At 40.3% G+C, this 27,284-nt stretch overlaps 1 protein-coding gene across 1 annotated transcript; it reads right to left on the reverse strand.

The window, feature by feature from the left end:
• Window positions 1-211: 211 nt before the first annotated feature.
• Window positions 212-26,572, reverse strand: AGBL3 (AGBL carboxypeptidase 3). Its single transcript, XM_075705169.1, has 15 exons — window positions 26,512-26,572; window positions 25,064-25,246; window positions 23,382-23,489; window positions 19,274-19,412; window positions 17,964-18,743; window positions 16,248-16,410; window positions 15,024-15,150; window positions 14,374-14,471; window positions 14,133-14,212; window positions 12,911-12,977; window positions 8,672-8,740; window positions 7,436-7,493; window positions 2,643-2,691; window positions 1,165-1,373; window positions 212-477 (listed from the first exon to the last, which is right to left on the reverse strand). Exons 1-15 carry the CDS (start codon window positions 26,570-26,572, stop codon window positions 212-214), a joined length of 2,457 nt encoding a protein of 818 aa, XP_075561284.1.
• Window positions 26,573-27,284: the final 712 nt, after the last annotated feature.

The raw sequence follows: 27,284 nt of genomic DNA on the forward strand, positions 1-27,284 counted from the left end.
CTTTATATTCAGGAGACTCCCTAGTAAACTGGTTTAGAATTTGGGATACTTCGTCATGTGGTGAGAGAAACTTCATGTCTATATCAGCCAATGTGTACAAACTATTTTTCAGAAAAAAAGCCCAAGAATAATTTTTATTTCTGCAGGTATCTACTCCCTCGCTGGTACAGTCTTAATCCATAACCAAAGTCTTCAGAATTGTTTAAGCAAATCAGATACATGTGCCTTCATTGGCTGAAGAACTGGGGCTCCAAAATATACCCCGGTATTTTGCAGCATGTTGTCTGTTCTTTGCTGCAGGCAGTAATGGCAGAGAGAACCGCAGTGTGTCTTGTGCCTGGCAGGATTTACTCTTCCCAAGATTTACATCTTGGCTTGCTGTCCTGGTTTTCTTGGGCCTTGTGCTTTTTGAGGGGAGCCTCTCCTTCATTTTCCTTTCTTCCTTTTTTGAATTGCTCTTTGTGCTATGATCATGACCTAAGCCAAAAATGAGGAAAAAACAAAACCATATCAACTATTATGGAATTACTACTTACTAAAAAAGTACATGGCTTTGGTTTCCTTCACAAGAAACTGTGGTATTATGGCAGAAACGTTTTCTTTACTGAAGGAGAGCCACAGCGTGATTCAAAATCTAGTATTCCACTGTGGAAACTTAAGCCATAGGCACAGGACCTGGTTTTATTGCTCCAGCGACATGATATTCTATTGACCCGCCCTGGAAAGCCTAATTCCAACATTTCACAGAATCAGACCATACATCCCTTTATGGCGTGCTGATACATATGAAAAGCAATGAACCAATGGCTAGAGCTTCTCCCACCAGTAATTGCAAAAGGACAGTGCAGGGTCAGAGGCATTATCCTTTGCCATTGAAGAGATTTGAGATTTTCCAAGCTTTTTTCCCTGGGCTGTTCACAAAGAGGTTAATGAGCTTCTGGACCTCTAGTGTCTCAGCTGGGAAGCTCCATGACACCAGTTCTGGTATCTGCCACAGTATATCAGCTGCTGCTGAACATGTAGCAGTTTTCCGGCATTGCTAATGTACTGCTACCACCTCTCTTAAGTCTTTCAGTACCTTGGGATAGCTAGACCAAGAAACCCACCAAACAGAACTAAATGGTATTCTTTGGTGTATTTCAAATAGAACAATAACTGAGAAACCTTTTAAATATTGAAATGTCTTCTCTTCAGACTTGGAGGCTTTTTTGCCATTGTATTTCTTCATCTTCTGGGAGATCAGATTAAAGCTGGATGAATGGAAATTTTCTCTTGTGGATAGGATCGTATCACGGCGCACACTTTTTTCTGCCTCCTGTGGCACAGATGGCTCTTCATGTTTGCCTTTAGCATCATGGGTGAGACTTTCAGAGCTAAAAGACAAAGAAGTCAGGCCAGAAAATATTTTATCTCCACATAAATTCATGACAAGATATAGATAAAACTGACCGCGCAGCATAGAATATCCTTACAGGTAAAATTCCTGCTACTGAAGTATTTCCTAAGAATCATATGAGGAGAAAAAAAAGAAAAAAGAAAAAAAAAAGAAAAGAAGTAATTTACTCTGTTTCAGACTATAAAGAACCACAATGCCATCATACTATCTTAAGGACACTATTGCCAATATCATGTCAGGCAGAAGCACCCATCATAGAAGCAGCAGAGGGTTACCTTATCATCACAGAAGTTAAGACAAGCACCAAAGACATTTCGTTCCTCTTTTATCAGGGGAAAGCTTAAAATTTTCATGTTTGTGTAGCCAAGTCTGATCTGTAAGGTGCAAAGCTCGAGTCTTTGAAATCATTTAGTGTGAACAAATTAATATGTATTATTTCATAAGGTGTTTGTGGCAGGATCCGCTGCAATCCAACTAGCTAGCGAACTCCGCTTTGCTCTGTTACCCAACAACAGGCACACGTACGCTTGGCAAGACACTGAACGTTTTATTTTTAGTAGGTGGGTACTTATGAAAATAATCAACACTGATCATCAGTGTTACTGCCACAGGGCCTTGCACACCCATAAGAGTGTACAACCTTCATTGTTCATCACCAAAGCACCAGAACCTAGAAATGAAGGGAATGCACTAGCAATGAGCTATGCACCAGCACCATGACAATACTGTGATTTTAAGATATCCAACCATTCTAAACTAGTAAATGTCTGGTTTGGACTCTCTGTGCCACCTAGCCTGGCTTGGCCTTTATTTTCTCACCTCTGCCCTCTTTCTTAGTAGCTGCACGGCCCTAACTTCTCCCTCCCTCCCTCCCTCCCTCCCAAGGCAGCAGCAATCATCCCTTCCTCCAGAAAAGCACCAGATCAGTGCCTGTGTGCCAGTAAGTCCAGCAAAGCTGGGGAAAAGAGCTTCAACTATGTGCTGAAGGAGGGGGTCACGTGCTTCAGATGAGATGGAGGAAACGGATTCTCTGCTTCTCTAGCATCACCTTCCACTACAGTCTCAACCATGGGGTGAAGTGGCCAAGGACAGCTGTCTAGTTTATGAATGAAAAACAATGAAGCACAATGTCACAGGAGCATAAAAAGGAGGAGAGTGGATTTGTAGAGAAATCAGGCTGGGATCATTTTCTCACTCCTGCTTTGTGAAAAATGCTAGAAACCTGTAAAATATAATAGTAGCCTACCTGAAATCCTCTCCTACTTGTTTGGCAGAGGCTGTAATGGGCAATTTTACTGTAAAAAGTAGAAAAAAGAAAAATATTGAAAGTGCATATCAGATCCCTTAAAAAAAAAATCAACACAACAAAACATCCAAATTTTGTCTTGGCTAGTTCAGACTCACTGTTACTAGTAAGTAGAGTTACAGCAAGCAGACATCGCTGGACACCAAACCTTTTACTCAGATGACCAGTTGTGGTGATTAAGACTTTCCTCATACTGAGCAGATTCCAACTCACACGCCCACCTCCCCTTCTTCATCTATTGCCTAATAAAGGCTGTTTTGGGAAAAAGATGCTCTAGGTAGCTCCCATGGAAACTGTTCCACTATGCATAGAACTGTAAATCAGGAAGTGAAGGTGCCAAAGGCAACGTGATTATTTTGTTTTGGTAAGCATGCAGCTCTGTTGAAGAACATGTTCTCAGTCCTAGCGTCTGCCCCAAGGAAACCAAGCGTTTGACATTCAAATGACACTGGACTAGAGTCATAACAGACATCTCCAGAGCACAAATACTATGTCGAGCCCCACAGGTCAAGCAACATGGGTGGGAGTGGGAGAAGAGAAGAGAAGAGCTGGTGTCACCTGACTGATCTTGACAGGCAATATGTGTTCATGAGCTGCTCAGCTGATAGCACTCACTGCAGGGTGGTTGGCTGTGCAACAAGAACAAGAACAAGGTGCCCTGGGGCACGTGCCAGAGTCCCAGCACCCAGGGAAGCTAGAAGTAGTGTGGCAGCCTCCAGAGCAGTGGTGCCACTGCATTCAGGCAGTAGCTGAACAGGGGTCCAGCGCAGGTGAGATGAAAGTACCCTGAGTGACAGCAACCTTTGGGCTAGAAATTGTTTCAGGTACATGTATAGCACCTGCCTTCACTACACACCTTGCTAAGACAACTCTGGAAGAGCAGTAGGAGGAAGAAAAAAGGGGATATAAAGTGTTTTACAGTCTGTGGGGTAGTACTCCAGTTTGAATCTAAAAAGCACAGTAAAAAATATGAAGAGCCAGGATTTGTTTGTTTGGTGGTTTCTTTTTTTTTTTTTTCCCCCTCCTTCCTCTAAGCAACGTCAATTCCAGGAAAGCCTAGAAGAACATGATCTGTTATATGCTCTTGGGTACGGTACATAATAGCTAGGAACAAACAGCTGCAGGTGGGGAAGAAGGTGCTTTACAGTCACCCAAGATTGCAAAAACATTTAAAAGTTTATTCTTTATTAATCTCTTCTTTCGCAGGCAAGCCCTCATCAGTCATAACACTTAAATGTACTTAACTGTACCATACTTAAACTGTACTTAAACTGTACTTGACTGCCGGTCCCACAGAAGCCAATTACAGCTGTAGTGATTTGTGCCCAGACTTAGAGGCTGGCAGAGGGGGAGTCACTTTTAACTTCATCTTTCCCTCCATACTGCAGGTGGCTCACGTTATCTTCTTTCTCAAGACATGGATCTCCAGCACATCGGCTCCTGTGACAGGCATGGCCCCAGCACTGCCAGCAGGTGAAGACCACATCTCCTCAAGTGGCAAAATCACTGCTGCAGCCCAGACCCCCGGCCTCTCTCTCTGTGTGACCTGAGCCAGTGGATGCAGCTTACCAGCCGGCCATGGGCCAGGTTAGCTGCAGCTGCCTTTAGTGCTGCACTGCAAATACCTCACCTGCAGGGTATGGTGAGGCAGGGAACTACTAGGTAAGGTCCGTGATCAACAGGTGAGATAAATGAGGTCTGACAGTCTATGGGGAGGCATGTCCCTTGGACATAAATAATATTTACAACGTTTTGAAGCTCCTTCTGTTCTAAATGAAGAGGTGCTTTATACTGTTGATACAGAATTTCATTCATGATATTTAACCCACCTGGCCAAAATAAAGTAGGGAAGGCAAAACACAGGAAAACCTTCCAATTATATTTACATAGTTTGAAAAAAATACATTAAGAACACAGGATGCCCTCAATCAATGAATCCAGTCCTCTCCTATCACAGGCACATCCTTCCTACGAACCCCTTCACAAACCAAATATTCATCTGTTAGTTTTCTAGCTACCATGCTACTTTGTTTTATTGTTTTCTGGTTAAATTCTCCAAGACAAAAACAAAATAGTCATAAGGTAGAATAGCTCTGGGTGCATGTCTGAGAAAAACAAGACAGGAATTCAGAACCAAGCACAAAGTCATTACTAAAACACACCACTACAGCATGACATTGTTAGTTTTTCAGCACCGAAAGTGTGAAAATCACATGAATAACAATCATTCTGAGAATAAATTCCAGTATCCTTAATGTAGGCAGAGAAAATTAATGTGTTCTCATGTTCCTCTGTTTAACTGATCTGTGATAGCTCTCTATGAATCTATAAAACTCACATATTTATATTAAAACACAGATAATATGTATGACTACTTTAATATTTCTCATCCAGTCCTCACTGAGGGATTCCAGATCTCTGCTCATGAAAACAACAGCTGAAGTACTATTCTGTATAATTTGCTGACGTGACATCTGGAAAAGATTTTAAAGTTCTTATATCAATAAGAATCCCCTTTTTTTTTCTTTTTGTAATTCTTGGAATATTTCATGAGGCTTGTTTAACTGTGTAGGAGAGGTCAGAACTGAAGACAAATGTACTATGGGCTTTGCAAAATTTTGCCAATAATTGGCAAATTAGTGTCATTTGTACACTGTACAATATTGTAAGAATCTAAGAAGATTAGATTCTAAGAAGAAGAATCTAAGACACGATGCTGTAATTAACACTGCTCAGAGGTGTTTACTGGAATAAATAGAAATTATAATAGTGGCTAAAATCAACGAATGCTGACTTATGGCACTGTGGCATAAGGACAGGTAGCTTTCTATTCAGGACACTTCTACTTCGCTACTTTCTTCACAGATTAACTTGTTGATTTTGTATGCTTGATAGTGGGCTGTTTCATGGCTTTGTGGGTTAACTGTGAAGACATAAAGTTTGACACTAAGAGTAACAAATTCCATTGCTTTTCATTACTCAGTGCACAGCAATGTTTTCTATTAAAACTCTACCAAACCCTATCCTTAAATTCCTGGACTGAATAAACTCTGCATTCCTGTAAGAAACCTATTATGTTTTAATGTGAAACAATAAAATTATAAGTTTATGAAAACCAGATTTTTAAGGCCTGAAAGAACCACAGATCATTTCATAATTCATTTTGCCTACCATGAAAAATAGGCTAGCAATTCCATTCAGTTTTCTGTGGACCCTGTTGTAGACTGTGTGTTTGACTGACATGGGACAGAGAACCCACTACATCTACTGGAGTTTGCACTAATGGGCATTCCGACTCCCTGCCAAAACATGCACCTCTTATTTCTAATGCTAATTTATCTGTTATCAGTCACAGTCATAGCTTCTTATGCTTTCTTTTTCATGGACTGAGGCTTTCTGTTTTCTTTTACCTGCTTTCTCTGTCAGGTTGGATTGGGCTCCAAGCAACCTGATCTAGTTAAAGATGTCCCTGCTCAGTGCAGGGGAGTTGGGCTAGATGATCTCTAAAGGTCTCTTCCAACCCAAAGCATTCTATGATTCTATGATTCTATCTCTGCTACTTACAGCTACTCTACTGAAGAACATACTTATATTTTAGGAGACAATTTTCATGCCATAAAGTCTCATTTCATCATAAAGTGGCTGAACTCTCTTAAGTGTCACGACAAGAGGTTGTTTTCAGTTCTCACATACATTGAGGGGTTCTCTTTTGCATTCTTCTTTTTTAAAAAAATTCTTTAAAATAATGATGACACCGGAAGTAGCCAAAGTAATAAGTTCTACAAGAAAGTCAAGATAGCTTTCCCCTCCTTCTATTTTCACATAGGCAAAAACTGTATTTGTCCTCATGGCACTGCATGAAGATAACTCATGTTGAGCTACTTGTTCACTTTGACACCTAAATCTTTCCCAGATTTCCTAGTGCTTGCAATGACACAAGTCCTCCAGTTCTGTTTCTTTAGCCTCTACATTTGCTTCTTTCATTTTCATAGAATCATAGAATCGTTTCGGTTGGAAAAGACCTTTAAGATCATCAAGTCCAGCCATTAACCTAACACTACCAAGGCCACCACTAAACCAATTAAGGGTAGGGTAATAATTAATTTCATGTTTCCTGGCTTGGTGGCTGAATTATTTTTTAATGAAAGTAAAACTAGGAATGACTAAGGTTGGAAAGGATCTCTATGATCTGATGATGTCCATGATGATGTCCTGATGAACTGATGTCCAACTGTCAACCCAACACCACCATGCCTACTAAACCATGTCCTGAAGTGCCATTCTACACATTTTTTTAACACCTCCACTTTTGTCTGTACTGAAACCAAAAAGTTCTGGTCGATCCCAATTTTCCACAGGATTTGGGCTGCCTTGTTGGACTTCAATGAATGTCTTCTCCTCTAGTCTTGCTGGACCAAATGAGCATGTTATTACAAATGTTTGTACCCTACTGCCAATAGGAGCAAATATTTTTTCATCTCTCTGGAATTTGCCTCGGGTTCAGTTTTTCTCCAGTAAGACAGTCCCCAATCAGTAAAGCAGAGTGTAATAATGTGATGAAGACAGTTTAAACTAAAGAAAAATGAGCCCTTCCAAATGCTGAGACTGAGTGAAATCACAGCCAAAGAACTCTGTACTTATCTTTTTGGGACATACTCTTTACTGAAGTTTGAGATTATAGAAAAAAATGGCTTACTGGGATTTTAAGAATTAAACAAACATATAATATTTACCTTTTTTCACTGGGTCAAGCACCTGAAATACCTTATGTTGAGTTTCAATGCCTTGAGTCTGTGAAACAGAATAGAAACACAAATTATTTATATTACTAAGTTCCAAAAGATTGAATGACAAAAAGGTATCATCATCTTTATGATCAGGTACTTCATGGCTTATTCAAGGAGTGCACACTAGGTTAGGACAGGGGAAGCTTGGTAATGGTTCAATAACTAGTGGGAAAACAGTTAACATGTAAAGATCAGGCTTTTCCTTTTTCTTTCTTTTTTTTTTTTTTTTTTAAGCAGAAGACAAGGTAGGCATTCAGTATTTGGCCTGATTTTCAAAAGCTCAGAAAACTCAGCAACTTGTGTTCACTTTGCAAGCTGTTGGGTGCTCAGCATTATAAAAAAATATTTAAGTTAAATTCCTTTTCATGAAAGTAGAAATATAACATTAGCCTCCACTGTTTACATCTAGGATTTTTAAGAGTTTATCAACTACAACGAGGCTCACATTTTCTAAATAGTTATGCAGGATGCCAAACAGCAATAATGGAGAAGTGACATTTTTAATAAAGAATAGATCTTACGCCAACTATTCTGACAATGACCTTTTGATAAACTTAATCCCATGGTAGTTGCTAGGCCAGCTAATGCAGAGTACCAAATCACACACTCTGGTAGGAAGGGGCATGATGCAGCTTTACAAATATTGCCAGCACAAGTCTTTCAAAGTTGGGGCTTGGTAATGATCCCAGAGTTAACTAAAAAATTTGCTGCCTGTTTCCCTAGAATGTCTTGTGACCTTTCCCTTTCTCTTCACAGCATTCTACTGGACTGGAAAAGACAACAGAAAATGTTTTAATGGACTTGGTAAAAATCTTGTTCAATGAAACTGGAAGTGAAACAGGTCCTGCTGAGGCGGTGAGGTGTTCGTAGTTTTGGAGACTGAAGAAGAGCTGGTATAATCTCCAGCTCCAAGGCATATTCCTTGACAGAAAGATCTGAGTGTACCAAATAATATATTAATGAGACATAATTTTACCATTTTTTCCTGTCCCAGACTTGTTGATGTTGATATTTCATTCATAGATGAAACAGACAATAAAGAGCAATGGGCATTCCAGGTCAGCAGCTTTTGGTGACAAAATTGTTTTTCCAAAGTTACAGGGGCTGAATTAAGTTCTCATGTATCAGTCTCTGGTCAGAAAAAGAGCATAACATGTTTCTACTGGGATAAAAAATACTCACATTTTTGCTTTCATTACTTCTGCCCTTAGCCATCCTGTGAAAACTTTCTCCTGATGTTTTGGTTTTTTTCTGCACAGAAAATAGTATGTAACCATTTTGATTCATGAGGGAATATTACAGTCACAAAGAAAAAAAAAAGAGTTGCAAATAAACATGATAATCACAATGCCAGAAGGAACATATGTAAGCAAGCTGCTCAAGATTGAATTCCTTATGCTGTTCTGTTCAGCAAATGTTTATGAACCTGGACACAAACATATCATATCGACAAGGGACCTCACTTCCTGCTCATTTTGGCTTGTTTATTTTTAGTCTGGGAACCTGGAGAGCCAGGCTTTCTCAGTAGTACTAATTGCCACTGCTCTGTTTTTCCAATGTAGGGACTTCTGAAAAGAAAAATTGGCATAAAATGCAAAAAGCTTGGGAAGCACTGGTCTACCTATTGAATCAATGAAAGCATTAATAAAGCAGCCAACATTATAATGTTTATGTACATAAAAAGAATATTACCCATCAAAATATTAATGTGACGTCTTCTTTCCAAATGACAGTTTGCTTTCTCTAGGCAACAATAAGAGTGCTCCTATTTTACATCTGACAGCCACATAGTTTTCTAGGCTGAACATCAGCAAAGTGCCGTTGAGGGCTACGTACAGCTCCAGTATGAATTTCTGTCAAAAACTCTACTGTACCTGTGATATTCCTTGCTATTCACCTTTCTCAAATGCCTTTAAGAACTTCCATCAAGACCAACAACAGAAGTTTTGGTAAGTCTTTTGATCTAATAAGCTTAATTAGTCACTGAAGTAGATCCACCTGGGAAAATGTGCATAATCATGAAAAGTACAAAAGATAGAAACTTCTTGCAGGAATTGTGATGTACTGTTCTTTCAAACTCATTTGCTAAACTGGTGTTACTTTCTTTACATAGTAACAGTATCACTCTGATGTGTTCTGCTCCTAGTATACATCCAGCAAAAGCACTTTAATTAACTGCATGAAAGATGCATGAATGCAATTCACACAATTTCATTGCATGAAAGATGTCTTTGCCTATGTTTCAGCACAGAAATTACAGAAGAGGACCTAGTGAAACTCCACTAACTAATAATTCAGCAACGTATACTGGTGTTTATAGGTATTGCCAGGCATACGCTTACAGAATCAGGCTCTGAGGTGGCCAAAACCGTATTCAGTCCTGAGCATGCTTATCCTCTCCTAAGACAGGCATGTGATGAGATTGGCTCTGTACCCAGAGGGATGTCTGCTGGAAAAGCCTCCTCTTTATTGTCTATCAAATTAGCGACTCATTTCTAAAGTGCAGACACTTTTGAAATAGGGAGGTTTGAGTAATCACTTAAAGCTATGATTTCACAGACTGCTGAGATCTCCTAAGGGCTTCCTGCTACTGAAGGAGAAAGTCTCTTTTCCTTTGTCCTGCCTCCTTGACTCCAAACTCTGCCACTTTGGTCCCTGCTCCTAGCTAGTGTTCTCCATCCCTTAAACTGGCTCTGATGCTCAAAGAAAAATCTTGTGTGAGCTGACTTAACTCATTAACCCAGCAGAAAACCATCTCATTCTTTTTGCTGGGTTTGTTTCCCATCAGATTAGTGTATTAAACCAGGTCACGGCAGATACTGAACATCAGAGGGATATGAGCGGAAAGAATACACAGCAAGGAATGTGGCAGGAGGAGACAAGGGAGGACAGAAAGCGTCTGTTAAATGGCTCATCACATCATATGAAAAGTCTGTCGGGATGAGGAATATGCTAATCCATTATTTAGTACACACCCTGAAGTAATTAAGCTTTAACAAATGTTCTTTGTGTGGGTTCTGTATGGCTCTTCTCAAGTGTTTCTAGGAAGGCATCCCTGCCCTTCGTTGTTCTTGGTGTTTCTTTTATGTATATTACCAAGCAAGTCTACCAGGTTTAAAGACTAAACTAAATGGACAAGAAACAAGGCGTTCTGTGTTTGTCTGGAGTTTGGCCATCTAAAGCAGTGTTACACCCCTCCAATTCTTTTTCTGAGTTTGAAAGTCCCCTGAAATCACAATTATCCAACAGGGTTCCACAGCTCCCATGTCATCTGGATAAATCTCATTATAGGGCCTTTAATCCTGATCCCTGGGATGAATACCATGCACAGATGTTCTGCAATAAGCAGTTATGAATGACAGTTATGTGGCAGCCTGCTCAATCTACAGTTTAGTCACAGACATCAGGTGAACCCGCCTGCCTTGCTTCTATGTACCATTTATAGACCACAAGGAAATGGCGCTTACGGATGTCAGAAAAAACAGGAATCAATCCCACTGACTGGCATGGTGAGTGTTTTGACACAAACAAGGTTATTTTTAGCAAATGAAGTGGAAAGTCTCACAGTTTTAAGCAAATTTTTTCTCAAGTTGCCACTCCTTACAGCTGCTAGCCCCAAGTCACACCCCCATGCACAGGCATACTGCCAGCCAGATGAGCGGAGATGGGGCAAGAAAGCATGAAGGGCTGAGAAGTACTAGAAGTCCCAAGATACTTGGTGTTAACCAGAAAATGCTGCTAACTTCAGAGTGCATTTACCATTTTCATTCTAAAGTTTTCATGAATAATTTTTTTTAAAATCCAGCACTGGGAAATGTGCCCATGTGAATTTATCATTCACATATGAATAAACTCAATCCCAAAGGTAGCGTTATAAGAACAAACACGACAGACAGTACATTACGGAAAAAATATCTCAAAACTCATCCCTCCTCTGCGTACTTTCACCAACTCTCTGCTACCAGTCCTTGTACCGTGCAAAAGAAACTTTTCATCCAACCCACTATGGCTGACCTTCTGTAACTAATACAGCCCTGGAAATACCATGGCATTAGTGGTGGAAATTCCTGCTTGGTTCTTTAGCACTGAACAGACCAGGGGAAGAAATTTCAAGCTGTGGATAAACATACAAAGTCAACACCACCCTCACAGCCCTTCCATCAGAAATTACTACCCACCAGGTGGGCTGAGTGAGTAGAAAGTCTGTCTGGACTTCACCTTCCTTAAGTACAAAACCCTATAGCTTTGCTTGAACTCTGGATGACAGTAGGACTAAGTGGAACTGTTGGAGTTTGCACAAACATGTGTTCTCCGTATAACTCCTCCAGGGATAAATGCCTCCAGGGAGGGGAAGAGCACATAAAAGGAACCATGGCAGCTTCCCTCACCACAAGTGCTCCTCTGACTCACCAGAGCTTATCTGACTACATCATTTTTTCAAGCTATCATGTCTGAAACTAGATCTAAAGCTCCAAATCACACAATTTGTCAACCAGCCCAGTCATCTGAAATGCCTATCTGTATGTTTTGCAAAGTGTTACAGGGGTCACTTCAGTTTTACATGCTCTTAGTACAGTTTTGGTAATAGTTTCCCCTTTTACTGTTGTTTGTTTACTGTATTTATGTCACAAACAGGAAGCAACAATTTACAGGAACTATTATTGTTGGCTAAAATTCATCCACAAGCTTTCTAAAAGTAATACACTCAGAAAAGTTTGTTTTGCTTATCTACAGGAAACATCTTTAGTAATATTATGGTAATCACAGGCACCAAAGAAATAAACACAAGTAAATGAGGACAAATAATCCCATGTTTCAACCCAGTCGTTTGAGCAAAACAAGGAAATCCAGGTTTCAGGAAAATAAAATGTCTCATTGCTCTCCAGTGAAAGCACTTTGTTAAATCTGGGGCTACATTTGCCTGTGAGATTAGAAGTAGGCAACGGGGTAGTCTGATGCTGACAGCATTTAGCACCAGCGTGATGACTTGCCTGCGTGCGTGAGAGGAGAACACAACTCCTAAACACTCTGAACTGGGTATCTGAAAGTATGGCTGACACCAGTGTACATGGGCATGCTATTTCTTGTGCTTAAAGCTGATGCCCTCCTCCTCCTCCTCACCCTGACCCTAGGTCTGCTTACTCGGCGGTACTGCAGAACCTGACAGGTTGAAAGCCACATTCTTTTGGAACAAAAACACCACCTTCAGGACAATCTGGGTTAAGCTACAGGGAAAATGAATACTATTGCTCTGCACTGTTCATTTGGACTGTATCTCTACAGACTATTGGTTTGTTAATTACTATTCTGACTGACTTAATTCTAAGGTTCTTCAAAACAGAGCCTGTTAAACTCTAGTGATTCTTTCCCAGTGGCATTCAGGACAGCGCTGTAAACAGACAAGAAAAAGTCACAGCATACCTTAGTACCTAGTTTCAGCTGGTGGGCAACAAGATCACAGGAGTCTGGGCTGTCAGTAGTTTGGCTGCTGTGAAAGACAAGCATTGTTTTGTTTAATTTCCAAATATGGTGATTGCAGACAGTACTTTGCAGCATTTATTCCAACCATTAGCGGGTGTTTTCTGTAGTAACCCTAGCTGTAGGGAGTTAAATGTGTTTTCCACATGCCTGTCTTCCAGTTCCACATTTTAATTTTACAGACCTACAGCTAACCTGAAAAAAGTGGGCATCAGCATCTGAGAGAAAGCTTGATTTATTGAAAGAGATGTGATCTATTCGGATGGCATCTCCTGCTTCTACCTAGGTTTTTTATAGTTCTGCTTCACACACCCTTCCTCTCCCCTCCTAAATCCTCTCACAGAACATCATCCTCTTTGTTCCCAGCGAGCCTTCTCCTAGTTCTCTGATGATACATTAAGACTTTGTGTCTCTTTTTATTTCCTTGCGGTTCTGTACCAGTTGTGAATCTCAGCTCTTGGTTTCTATACTCTGGGCACCTGAAGTTTGATGAGATAGATCCAACCTATTAATGTTTCCCCGAAAAAGAAATGTACAAAAGTTTTATTCCCTAATAAATGACCATAGGGCTATAGCTGTTCACATGTAAATGCCCACCTCTCACAAACCACCTGCACAACTGATCTTGGAGTCCCTCAGTCTGCACTGGCACAGGAGAAGCTGATCATGTTTAATATGTGTATCATTTGGTCAGCATACAGATCCTTGCACAGCGTACAGATTCTTGCACTGCTACCAATTACCCTGAACTTAACCCTTTTGGCTAAATGGAATCAGACTAGCATCTTCCATGCTTAATAAAATTAGGTTTACACAAAACCAAAACAATATACCTTATATTGTGGCTAGATTGCTCTGCAAAATGTAAGGCTGAAAAAAAGCATATTGATTTAAGTGATGGAATAGACCAAAGCTCTGTACCAATGCAGTTTCATTTCTCCTCAGGAAGGCTCCCTGGGATAGATACAGAGCTCTACTTCCAATGAACTGGCTATTAAGGTTTGGATATAAGATCTGTCTGCAATCCTTTATGGAGTGTTAAATTAAGGAGTGTGACTATTAAAAGTCTAACTTTAGTAACATTTCCAACATTTACTCTGGCACTTTTTATGAGGTGTAGAGAACATATAATAAACTGTGGCATATCTGAATAGTTCTAAGTTACCTGGAATCCCAGTCTGACACATCAGAATTCAGGACATTGGAGTTCACCCTGGCTTGCTGTTTCACGGCTTTCTCGTGTTCCTTAAGGCACAGATAATAATCAGAAACACCACAAATTTAGTTTACTGCTTAAAGAAAACCATTATCAAATTCATTATTGCTATAACGCTATAGCGTATTATGTTTTGTCACAGTAGGATGAACTGAGGCAAGAGAAAAGGCCTAGGGGGGACTTTCCTTACCTCCTTGTTATGAACACAGTAGTTCAAGAGAGCATCACAGAAATGCTGTCCTATTGACTCCAAGTCTTTCATATCGAAATGGGTGCTTTGTCTGCAGCCTGCAGCATCAATAGGAGCAAGACAGAAATGAAAATGTCAGTCATCCTGCTGACTGCTCAGTATCTGTGATATTTCAGGATGGTGGCTGCCTGCAAACTCACATATCTTTCACTGACAGATGCTAGACAGGTCTATGACTGCCGGAGTTTTGTATAGATGATAGTACATATCATTATTCTGGCTATATGAACAAATCTATCCACTCAGAGGGGGTTAACTATAATGCATAGTTAACTGATTCCCTATTACAAAATTTCCTAAAAATACAACTGGCTTTAGTTACTGCTTTTAATTTGCCATCCACTAATGTTGTTCTTTCATGATAAATATGCAATAACACTAGCAGTGGCCTGAAAGATTGCCAGGTGAATGCCCTAGTTTTAGTGTTTTTTCCAATTCTTATCTTAAATCATCATTCATTTCTATCCAGTAAGACAGAACACCAACAAGGAGATGGTAGCTCAAGCTCAAGCTACCATCTTCCATGAAAAACCAAACGTAAAGGTCTTGTTTGAGGATACCTCCTAAATAGCTACAGGGAATTGTCTCACCCAACTTAGAGCCACAGATAGAGGCTTCCAAAGTGTAGCTGTTGTTGATGCCCAGCTTCCACATTACCACTCGACCTGTGCCTTCTTTGCTCTTTTGTACTCTGAAACGGCAGTCTGGGAATGAGAACTTAAAAGACAGGCACAGCATTAGCCTTTGAAATAAACAGGAAGATGCAATAATTTCATTTTAACCCTGCAAGTTTTTTTAAATCTTATCTACCACATAAACAATTGTGAGTTTTCACTCTACTTGAATATTGCACAACACAGCTCAGAGTATACTGTTATTACTGGTATAATGGAGATATAGGTGAAATAACAGCCCTTTGATTAAAAGTTTATTTTACTTTAAGGATTTCTGAGACGTCTGCAGATAATTTTTTATGTGGCTGTAGTTATTGTTTCTAAACAAACCTATATAGACAGCTGATGAGCTGAGTTACCACAAATCCTGTTATATACCAACATGCATATTTACTAAAAAGTTGGAATAGCTCTTCTCTCATGAGTTAATAGACCAACAGTTTGGTGCAACCAATCTGGAGCTCACAACCACCTCATTATTACAACAGCATTAGCTGCAAGTATGCAATGACATCTGGTAGGTTAGTTTGTGTGGTTTTTTTGTTCCTGAGCCTTTGCAACCTTTTCTGGTTCGAAAGAAGCTTACTGTGGTCAGATTTTGGTGGAAAATGACATATTTTAAAAGCCATCATTTCCTACTAAACTTTTTTTTTCCTAATTGAAATATCTTACACAAACATGGTAATTTTGACTAAATTTTCCACAGACTTTTTCAAAAGAAATTTTTCTGAAGAAACATTTTTCTTCTTTAGTTTCTTATTTGCTTACTTGTTTGCTTTTAATTCCACCATATATTTTAAAGCTGCAGTTAATATATGTATATACAATATTAAATGTTAGTTTTTGACATTGTTAAAACAATGTTACTTTGATATCCCATTTTTTTTTTAATTTTTTAAAAAAATCTTTAAAAAATGCTAACTTTATGTCCCAATTCAGCATGATATGTTTTAGAGCGCTGGGATTTCAAAGGAGTTAAAAATTCATATTCCTACCATTTCTAGTTTTAGCCAATTGAAGATTATTTTACTGGGTGAAGTGCAGTCTTTTAGCAAATGTGATACTTTAACAAAAAATGAGGGATCCCAGATGGTGCTTGAATTTTTAGGTGAGTAAGTTTCTAGCCAGACATTTGCTTACCTTATCTGGGCAGCTCTTGCTCAGCAAGAGTGGGAAGACATGTGGATGCACATATGGTGCTTTTGCTTGCTGCTTTCTCTCACAACCATACATGAAGACATTTTGTTTCCTGTTGTGACCATGGATGTCACAATACAGAAAAACATCACGTTCCCCCATCACTCTGTAATACGGGATGACATAGAACACTTTATTAAAAGTGTTTTTTTTTCCTCCACCTCAGAAATAAGCCTGAGCCAATATGTTACACCGAAGCTCATGTGTAACCTAAAGAGGAAGAAATCAATACAAGTTTCATACTCTGAGCTCGAAGTTAAACTTTTAGTGTGCTAGATTAGAGCCAAACTGCTCAGTTCCCTCCAGAATAAAACACTTGTCACTGCACAGAAATAAGATATGAGTGTATGCATCATCAGCCTTTGTCCATGTGTTTGTTCGCTCAGGCTCAGTTATATATGTCCAGCTCTGTAGACATGTACAACAGCACATTGTACAGCTGAAACCCCCCATTCTTATCTGCTGCTCTTTCACTATTGTACATGTGTTGAATAATACATGCTGTACAATTATAAGACTCAAGCATAAATGGCAGTGAATACTCCTTCCTTTATCAAACTGGAGACATCAATGTTTATGATGTGCCAAGATTCTGCAATGTATTATTGCTTAACTAACTTTTTAAATAAACCTTGCAGGTAGACACATTGGGGTTTAGCAACCCACAATGCCAATGCCCAGTTCATGTCAAAGTGGAGCTCTGCAGGGAAGATGTGATGGCACCACAGCTTGTCACCTGGGGCTTTACTCTGGGCAGGAGTTGGAAATCCATGGTGGAACTAAGAAGGAAGCAGTAATAAACTCAGCTGACAGTAGCTGACTATGAGGCTGAAGGTCAGTAGCACTTCAGCAAACATAATTAATATTAATTACAGGGCACTCACAAGTGCAGTCTGTCTCCATATAGTAAGACAGAGAGAGGAATTCTCATGGAAAAGAAGGAGAGGTGCAGTGCTCATCCCTTCTAAGCTAGGGATCTAGATGTCAAAACATTAATTTAAACCAGGCTGTAACTAGATGAAAAACACTAAATGTACTAATTCTGACACTGGCTTTTTGCACAAGAGTCTTGTTTGTATTAATTTGTTACAGAAGTTAAACCAGAGTGATTTAGTTTACTACCTGCAAATTTAGTTTACTACCCGAAGGTTTAGTTTTATATCCAGAGTATCAATGTCTGGGACTGAAAGTCTGCATAAGAAATCAAACATATTTGTAGCAAAACATACAGCAAACTTGTCAATCTTTGCTGTCAAATGGACATCTGGGATCTATTCTGAACCTAACTTCATTTTGGGATGTGGTGGTATGCCAGAAAAGAAGAAAATGAGAGAAAAATAAGGTATTGGATAAGTAGATTTTGGCATAGGATAGTGGGGAGAAATATGCTGAAAATGTTTTGACGAAAACTCTTTTACTTCAGAGGTGTAACTTATTACCAGGAATGGAGAAAGGATATTAAAGGAAAACCTGCACAATACTGAAGAAAAAAAATAACCCACTCTAAAATGCAACTTGAACGTAAACAAAACAGTCAGAAAGGCTTGGGTACAGGGCAAAGATGTAAACAATACCAAAACAACAAGGGACAGAGAAGTCACACTAAGAGACAGTGGAAAGGAAAATCATCTATTCTAAAGGAAAAGAAAATGAGGTTACCTTTTGATCATGTTTCGGGTATACCAGATGGAAGGATAACATTTCTTCATGTTAGATCTGTATTTGCGGTTCAAGTCCTGACCTGTTAAAGAACAGCGGTGATTTCCCACAATCACACCATCTGGATTCAACATCGGTACCACTTTGAAGACAAAATTGTCCCGCAGCAGTTGAGCTTTGCCTGAATCGCCAAGAATGTAATCCAGAAAGCCCTTTATTATCCAGGAACTGTTAGTTTCTCCTGGATGCACCCTCGCAGTTAGTATCACAGCCTTCCTCTTGGTGCCCTTGCCACTTTTGGGGGGGTTGGTGATAGTTAAAACATAGACTATGTTTCGTGCCAGTGAATGGCACAAGACGCGAATCTTGCAGAATTTGGACTTCACTGGATCTTTATTGATGGCCACCAGGTACTCCTGCAGGTTGGAGTAGGTGTAAGGATAGCAGTGGGCAAAGTAGCAAGTGTCTTGGTCATGAGGGAACTGGAATGTCCAAGTGAGAGAGAAATACTGACGTCCACCTTGGCCCGTATTGTTTTTGTAATACTTGATTTCATTTCCAGTCCTTCGCCAGCCAACCTTGTGTTTCTTAGCATCGGTTTCTGAATACAACAGTGGCCGTAAGCCACGTTTATACAAGCTGTTACGCTTGGTAAAGTTGACAATAGTGAAGCGATACGGCATCCCTGCCTGTGTATTGCTTACTTGGAAGTAGTACCACTGTGTGTGTCTGCTTGTGTAGAGGTCGGTGCGCAGCGTCAGCTGGTACTCAAATTCATTGCTAGCGCGCAGAAAGAAGACAAATGGTTGTGATGCTGGTTAGCACTGTAGTATGATGCAGTGTCAAATAATGAGGACTGCCATGAAAAAGCACCCCGCAGTGAAGCAGGTGCAAACCTCATTTACACTGTCTTAAATCAACGTCTACACAGCTGCCAGGAAAAGATGTCTAATCACACCAAGTGTGTCAATAATGCAACTGCTGTCTTCATTAGGACTTTTAATAGTAACTAGGACTTCTAAAAACGTTCTCCACACTATGCTGTAAAAGGAGGTGCTTAAGAAAAGGTGTTCTGTTTGTGTGGGTGATTATCACCTATAGAAAATGTTCAGTGCTATGGAATGGCTATCAGACCATTTCCTGCGAAGGTTACCTGAACCTACTTTTGAAGCTTACACAACTCATGTAAAACAAGTTACAAACCCAGAGTAACACATCTTGCTCAGAAACTGATAGCAGGCAGCTGGTAATAACAACTCTGATAATAACTCCACCTTAATAAAAGAAAAAAAAAAAGATTAGAAACTTACACTTTGACCACCTTCTGCAAATTTCCACTCTCAAACCGTGCTTCGAAGATCAGTGTGTTGTCCCCTTTCTGATGGAGGATCTGCTCCAGCGGGCAGACACCTCTCACTTGGGAATACATGAAGCAGGAGTTTTTGTTAGCTAGGGGAAGGAGCAGAACAGATTTCTTTCATTTCAGCTTGAGCCATTTTGGGGAATACCTGCATCCTTCTGAAAATTCCTTCTAGAAACAGACAACTGCATGGAGCTGAACTTCAAAGTGTAAAGAAATTATACAAAGATTTTGCTGCCCATTCCCACTTAACCTTACGGATTTCAGCCAGCCTAAGATCTGACTCTGTCTTGGAGGTGCCTGTGTCTCTTTGCACGAGCAAAGGGCAATTCATACTCTGTACTTAGGCAAAACAACTGAGTTCAGTGGAAAGACTCTAGGACTCAGCTCCGCCAGGTCTTTTCACCAGTCAAATGGGCGACTTCTCTACTTAGAAATAATACGTAGCTGACAACTCTGGCCATCAGTTTGTTTTTAAATCTCTGTATTCAATTATTCCAGTCTAGAAGTAAAAAAGAGGATGCCTAGACCCAGCAACAATCACTTCTGTATTGCAAGTGATGTTTTCACATCACATTTAGCATGCAGTTTGAGCCCACATCTCCTTTTGCTCTCTTCTGCTACTTTTTCCTCAGATGAGAGGCTCTCAGAGGCATAACTGAACTTTTTACTACAATCTTCATTACCATAGGTCATTAAAGACCAGAATTTCTAGATTTGCCATCAGCAAGAATTTACTTTTTTGGTTGGGAAGTTGTTTCGGTTCCAGAATATTCTTGGCATAATTTTAACAGTCAAGCATCCTCCCTTTACAGAATCGAGGCAAGAATTATTTTTAACATTTATTTGCTTTCTCTGTATTGACGTCAACATGGTGGCAAAGGTGTGGAAACCCGGGGATATCAAAACTTCCTCTCATCTCCAAACCGTACCCACAAAATAGAGAGAGAGAAGATGTGTTTCTTCTGCCAAAAGCCAGGAGCCCAGAGACCCTGCTGCAGAGTCAGGATAGCTGTGCTGGCGACTCTGGCTGACCTCAGCAGCACGAGCTGTGCTCTGATGCTTGGGTTAGGGCCAGCTCAGGGAAAAGGAGGACAGGTGAAAACTGCAGGTATTCCAGGCTGAAACTACCTTCTGTGAGACTGTGGGTTCCACACTGCCAATATCAAACTGGCTGTCTTATCTGCCAGAAGTGAAATTCCCCACTACATAACTTCCTAATTAGCAAAATGAAGGACTGACTTACACTGGTGGCCAGGCACCGATCACTAAGCTGTTGTATTCCCAGCTCCTGTATTCTTGCTTCTATCTCCTCATTGCTGGATCCTCCTGAGAAGAAACTGCCTCCTTACCATGCTGCCAATTAGGGGGACTGACCCTGTACCACACAGCAGGGTTAGAACTGCACAGCAGCCCCAGTTCAGATGAGAGTCATGTCTGCCCTTGCTTGACTGGGGCTGTGCTAAAGATTTATCGTGCAGCAGTCTGTCTTATTCTCTCCTGTAGCGTTATTAAAGCTCTGACAGTACTACTCAGGGAAGTTATGTAAAGCCAAGATTCCCATAAGTCATTTTTTCATTCCTTGAATCACTGCTGCCATACGCAAAAGGTGCCATATTCAGGGGGGTTGGGCTAGATGATCTCTCAAGGTCCCTTCCAACCCAAAGCATTCTATGATTCTATGATTGAAGTTACTACAGAGCCACAGGGGTTTTCATTAGAGAAGGGCTGTTAGCTTTGCTGGCTGGGATACCCACTTGAATAATTATTTTCTGTTTAGCTGAAATTCCATTCACAGTTTTTCTACCCTTCCCTTCCTCTTCATGCTCTTCCTTAACATTAAGGAAGAATAATGTGTCAGTACTTAATCCAGTAAAACTGTTTCTGGAAACATCTGTATCAGTCAAATGCTATAGAATGAAAAGCATGAATAAAATCTGAGATCTCTATCATGGTATTTTGATATTTCTGCATGGGAGTCGCCATTGGATTGTATTTTTCTCTCCCAAATCAGATTTTAGGAGGGCCTGTAGGAACTCAGCAGCAGGTAGTTCCCAGACAGGCAGTAACTCCCAGCTCCTGCAGAATTCAAATGCAGTGGGAATCAGGAGTGTGCCGCTGCTGTCTCCCACAGGACGCAATGGCTCATTACATGCCAGTCAAAGTCTGTGGCGCTCAGGTCATAAATCTGCATAAGTGCAGATGCCTGTCCTACCCTACAGAGCTTCTCTGCAGGAGGATTTTAGGGTTTCAAAAACTATATTTTCTATAGTTATATATATATATAATATATATATTCTATATAACTTAGATGGCAAAGCTACCAAGCTGGAGGTTTCTGTCCCAGGAACAGAAAGGAGAAGATGAACTCCATGGGGCTCCAAAGTTCTCCTCCTCCTCCCACCTGCTCCTGTCCCCCAGCTGACTGCAGTGCCCAGCAGCCTGGTTGGCACAAGAAGTCTACTCTCCCTGGTGCAAGCAGAGAAGGGGAAGTAAAGGCTCCAGGGCTCTGGAGTTCTCTGCAGGTCCTGCTACCAGCCAAACCCAAGGCAAGGAGGCAAAGCGACACACTCAAGGCAGTGAACGTGCAATTACAGTCACTTAAAAACTCATCCTGTAGTCAACAAATACTGACTATTACTATCCATATGTTTAGGTACAGAGTGTTCACCGTGATAGCAAGTACTCATACTCTGCTGCAGCTTGATGTTTGCTGGCCCAGGAATTGCTAATTGCCTGTAACTGCCTGCACAACGCCATTCCTCAGGAGCAGGAGGGAGAACTGGCCATACTTAAAGGCAGCAGTTTTCACCTCCTCGGTTGGAAAGTTTAATTAATTAAGTTTGAGAACCATGATACAAAACCCACACTTTGCTGGAGAGTTATACAGGATGAAATAAGAACCACTTCCAGTGGTCTGTGCATGAAGTTCAAGTCAGTAATAAAGGACGTGGAAAGTTGCATTTTTAAAGAATTTAAAGATTTTTTAAAGCAACTAAATGGCTATAACAGAAATCACTCTCCTTGTTTTCAAAAAGGCGGGGAGCTGGAATTCAGAGTGTTCCTACACATCTTATGCTTTGCAATAAATTAGCAGGTACAGTTGCAGAGGACAGAAGTTCCTTCCCAGTCACACAGCAGTTACCAGTTTTCTTGGGCACCAAATGTAGCAACCTACTAGTGAGAGGTAATACACCCATACTCCAGAAGTAGCTAATTTCTAAATAAACATGACATCAAAGAGTAACAGTGCTTTTCAGTATATTGCAAGCTTTTACCAACTGTGTTGACCTCAAGAAGGGTGCCAGCTCCCTTTCAGTTTTGTGCTTCTGAAAATTTCGTGGCCACATCTAGTTATCCTAGGATTGCAAAATGATTATCATTCTTTCTTATCCATGTAGAAGTAGCCCAAGACCAAAATCAACAACTGCCAGAAGTTCCAAGTTCATCCAAGGCAACTGGATCAACTCAACAAACACAGGAAATAAATAACTCTGATAATCAACTGGTGATGGTGGGATAAGGCAACTAATTCCCTTCAATTCTGTACAATTAATCCTTGCCAGACTTAGGAGCCTGTAATCAAGCACTGATCCAATCTGGCCAGATTTTTTTTCTAAGTCTTGGCAAAACCACTATAACAAACAGGGTAATAAAATCTTCTCCCTACACAGACTTTAGTGTTGATCCTGCAGTTACACAGCTCTCACCTTTCTCACTTTCTCTTTTGGCTGTTAAGTTCTCTTTCTCCACTCATATTTTCATAACAAACTCACTTTAGGCTGGTTCATACTGTTATTCACTGAGAACAATGGTTTGAGCTGAGCTGGACTTCTGAGATAATTAACAGCATGAGCAGAACTTATGGATTACGAGACAGCTGTGTAAACTAATATCCTTCCCTATCTAATGGAAAACAATTTATTCCCAAGTGCCATAAAATAACAATAGAAAATCGTGTTGATTTCATCAGGCTTTGAATTAGGTTCATAAAGGAGATCAAAGCAGGTGCTTCATCTACCTACAGCTGACAGCAAGATTTCTCAGGGTGTTCCCACCTTCTTCTCCTAGATAAATCACAGTGCCTTTGTCAGGCGTTTGGTATGGCGGCATCATCTCCAAACCTGTTGGAGTGTAAAATGGCTCAGGGGTAGTGGGTACCCAATCTGAAAAAGAAGAGACACACAGAAGGAGTACAGACAGGAAGATTGTACTAGAGTCTTTATAATCTGAAGGACACACTGAAAAGTGATTCATCCTATTTATACCAGTTGCACATTAAGTAATAGGGAAGCCCCCTTTTGAACCTCATTGTTTGGATCTGTGAACAAAACTTCACTATAACTCTAAATAAAAATACATATTAATCTGTGCATGGACTAACTTCTGCTGTGCAAACTTACCTCTGTTCCCTGTACAGCTTGCTTACCATCAGTGAGGATGACAATGGTGAACATTAGACAGCATTGGTACCATTAGGAAAACAGATGCTCCAACTACAGAGTGAAGTCATTGACTGCTCACCACACAGATATGCATGGCTGTAATGCAGTGTCTCCATGTAACTCGCATGACATCTGCCTGGCATCTCAAAGATCTGTTGAACACTAATTCACTCTGACAGCAGGCCTTTCCTTACTGTAATACTAGCAGCAGCCCTAACCCATTCCATTCAAGATACTGGGATCTATTTTCAAAGGTAACAGAGTAAGGGCATAGATGTCTCAGTCCCACCTCTGTGCATTTCCAATTTCTACTGATTACTTCCAAATTGCAATTGGTTGTATCTATAAAGCACAGGGACTGTTCAAGTCTTCGCTGTCTTGTTACAGGTTTGCAGTATGACTTTTGTACAGACTGCATAAAAGCAGTTATCAGCTGACATTCATATCTAACCATACAGCCCTGAAATACAGTACTGATATTGCTAGTAACAAGACATGAGATTTGTACTGAATTTGCAAGACCTCAGGACTGAGGCTTGTCAGGTTTGCTCTGCCTGAACTTTTCTTTATCTGCCTGCAGCTTTGTTTCGCTTAATTTAGCTGTGACAGCAATTTCTCTAATTGATGAGGTATGTATTGCTAAATTGTTTTATTTTTGTTTGTCTTTGTGTGGTACAACCATAGGCTTATACAGACAGCAGTAATGAGGAGTTGTTCTGTGTAGAAATGCAGACCTAGAGCTGGACAAAACTCATTTTAGAAGTAACAAAGAGAAGAAGGAAGTAATATCTAACACATGTAAAGAACACTGTACATGGTGAATTCAGGCGTAACATGGAGCTGCAGACCCATGAAGAAAGAGATAGGTGTAAGAGTAAGCTAGCCAACATATGAAAATGACTCCAAGAGTTATTTGGATGCTAAAGTGGGGAAGAAGAAATCATCAATACAAACATCGCATTTCTCCCAGCAAAGGACTCCAGAGGCTGACAATTTGCAACAAACAACCCCTCCCCTCCACAAGAATGAAACCCCTGCAATGAAACCACTGACCTTAGGACCTAGAGAAGCAGTGGAAGGGGAAGCCAGGAAAAGGGTGTGAATGAAGTATACATATAACAAATTTAACTGCATTATTATTTTTTCTTTTTCTGTAACAATTAGATCTGGACTAATAATGATTTGTCTCTTAAGATTTTACTTGCACTAACAATAAATTCTTGGCTTTATTTATATATAAAGCGTGCTTCCTCTTTGCACATACACAAGATTTTAAGCATAACACAATAACTTACCAATGTGCTCAATTCTGTCCCTGATGACTTCACATTGGTGTGGCCAGTACACCAGGGAAAACTGACTGGCAGGTGACAAGTCACGCAGATTCTGAGGCTCCCAAGGATGGGGTACCACTGCCTCCAAGTCAGATGATGACAGACTCTGTTTTGCCCTTGGAAAAAGATGAGCACAAACGGAATCTATAAGAAAGCGAAAGAACCCTCACATCAGCCTCTCTTGCTCTTCCGAGTGGAAACAGGCTGCGGAGATTATCTACGTGAAATAAACATAACTTAAGCATTGCACAATAAAATTACATCCCACTGAAATGTAAATTTAATGCTCCATCCTATAAACCACATTGAATTTAAAAGTAGCATTGAATGAACAGTTAATCCATTAAACCACAAAACACGTCAAGTATTCAACTGCAGCAGGGAATACCTTATTTGGGTTCCTATAGAAAACGTTGGCACCTTTTATTTTACTGCTTTTATTACTAGTGTGTTATGGTAGGGCTTACAATCTCAATGTCTGAATCAAAATCTGTGCTGTACAATATTATACAAATAACAAAGAAAGCTTATTCCGACAAAACTTGCCACACAGAGTGCATGCAACAACAAGATAGTATTGGCTAGCATGACAGGAGAGGTAACAATCTGATGCTATCACAAATTTTGTAAAGCATTTGGAGGATGGGGGGGTCTTTGCTTGTCAGCAAGGAATTCTTCAAAGTTATGAGAAGCCACTTGAATGAAAACATGATAGGCAGAGAAAAGTCTTTGAAAAAAATCTAGTAATTAGATGATTGGGACTGCTGCTACTGTGCACTAACCACAACACTGCCCTGAGAAAGTCACTTGTCTTTGTCATAGGTATGAAAAGATCCCCTTTCAAAGCATTCCCTGTCCTTCCTACTATCTGCTTAGAGCAGACCAAAAGATAGGAGTTTGGTTTCATAGGAAATTTTTTTGTATTTGTTTTGGGTCTGAATCAGACACCAGCACCTGTAAGACTTATTTTACCAGAAAAAAATTTGAATCAGCTTTAGACCTGGTTTCTAGACCTGCTTCTCCTCACAACAAACAAAATTACATAATAAGCAAAAATGCTTCACCTGAAGGATCTGGTTTCAAGTGTAGATGACATCACATGTGAAAAGTAAATGAATTAAAACTAAAACTGCTGAACCCATTTTTAAACTCTAGTGGATAGCTAACTCTAGTGGATACCTGGCTACTATAATGCCAAATCAGTAACTGGTGATGAAGGGCATGCTGCAAGATGGGACTGAGATAACTACTTACCTAGATCAAGAACCATAACTTGTCACTAGATCTAACCCTGATTTTGTTCAGAACTTGACAGTTATATGAGCACTAATAGCTTCCCCCTTGCCCTTATTCTTCCACCCTGTGGCCTTACAAGAAAGATGTAGGGGAATAATTTAAAAGGTCCTAACCTGTAAGAACAGCACACTGCTGATTGTCTTCTGTCACAAATGAGTTTGGGGGGCTCTTCATCCTAAAAAAAAAATATAAAATACTTAAATAAAATTGAAAGTCCACAGTCAGACAGCTTGCTTTTGTTTCTTTTCAGAGAGAAGAGCTGCCTGTGTTTTGGCTTACTTTATAGCCTGTGTATGAATTAGGCCAAATCTGCATGGTCACGCACTCTGTCATTATTCCTGGCCGCCGCTCAAAGGAGACATGCTTTCACTTGTCTTCTTTTGCTTCCCCAGTGCCTCTTTTGCATAGTTCTACTATTCCTACTATTGTGTGAAAAGCTAGAGTGGAAAACTAATGTAAGAAAAAGATGTTTGGTTTTCAGCTGCATTAATTAGCTCTCTGATCCCACTCATCAAACAAGCCTACTGATGTAGGAACAGCAGAGGCAGTGGAAACCAATAGCTACAACAGCCCTTCTGGTGGCAGCCCAGATATATGCCACAATTATCCTAAAGCAATAAGGACTAGGACAGGGAGGTGAGGAACTTGATACTGGGGAATTGAGGCGCAACACTTGGCAAAAATTGAAAAAGCATCACTCTGCAGCCAAAGTGCACATGTGCCGTGAAAAGCAACCAACTACTCTGGTTAAATCTGAAGCACATTGGCAAGGCAGCACAGAGACAACAGTGCTTGTCCCCTTGATATCAGTAAAACATTAAGCTGCTTTTGGTCCCTGTATAGTCCTGACTGTGCCAGAACATGGCAGAAGATTTATTGTAGATAT

Source organism: Pelecanus crispus, chromosome 1, assembly GCF_030463565.1.
Source record: "Pelecanus crispus isolate bPelCri1 chromosome 1, bPelCri1.pri, whole genome shotgun sequence".
NCBI classification, from domain to species: Eukaryota; Metazoa; Chordata; class Aves; order Pelecaniformes; family Pelecanidae; genus Pelecanus; species Pelecanus crispus.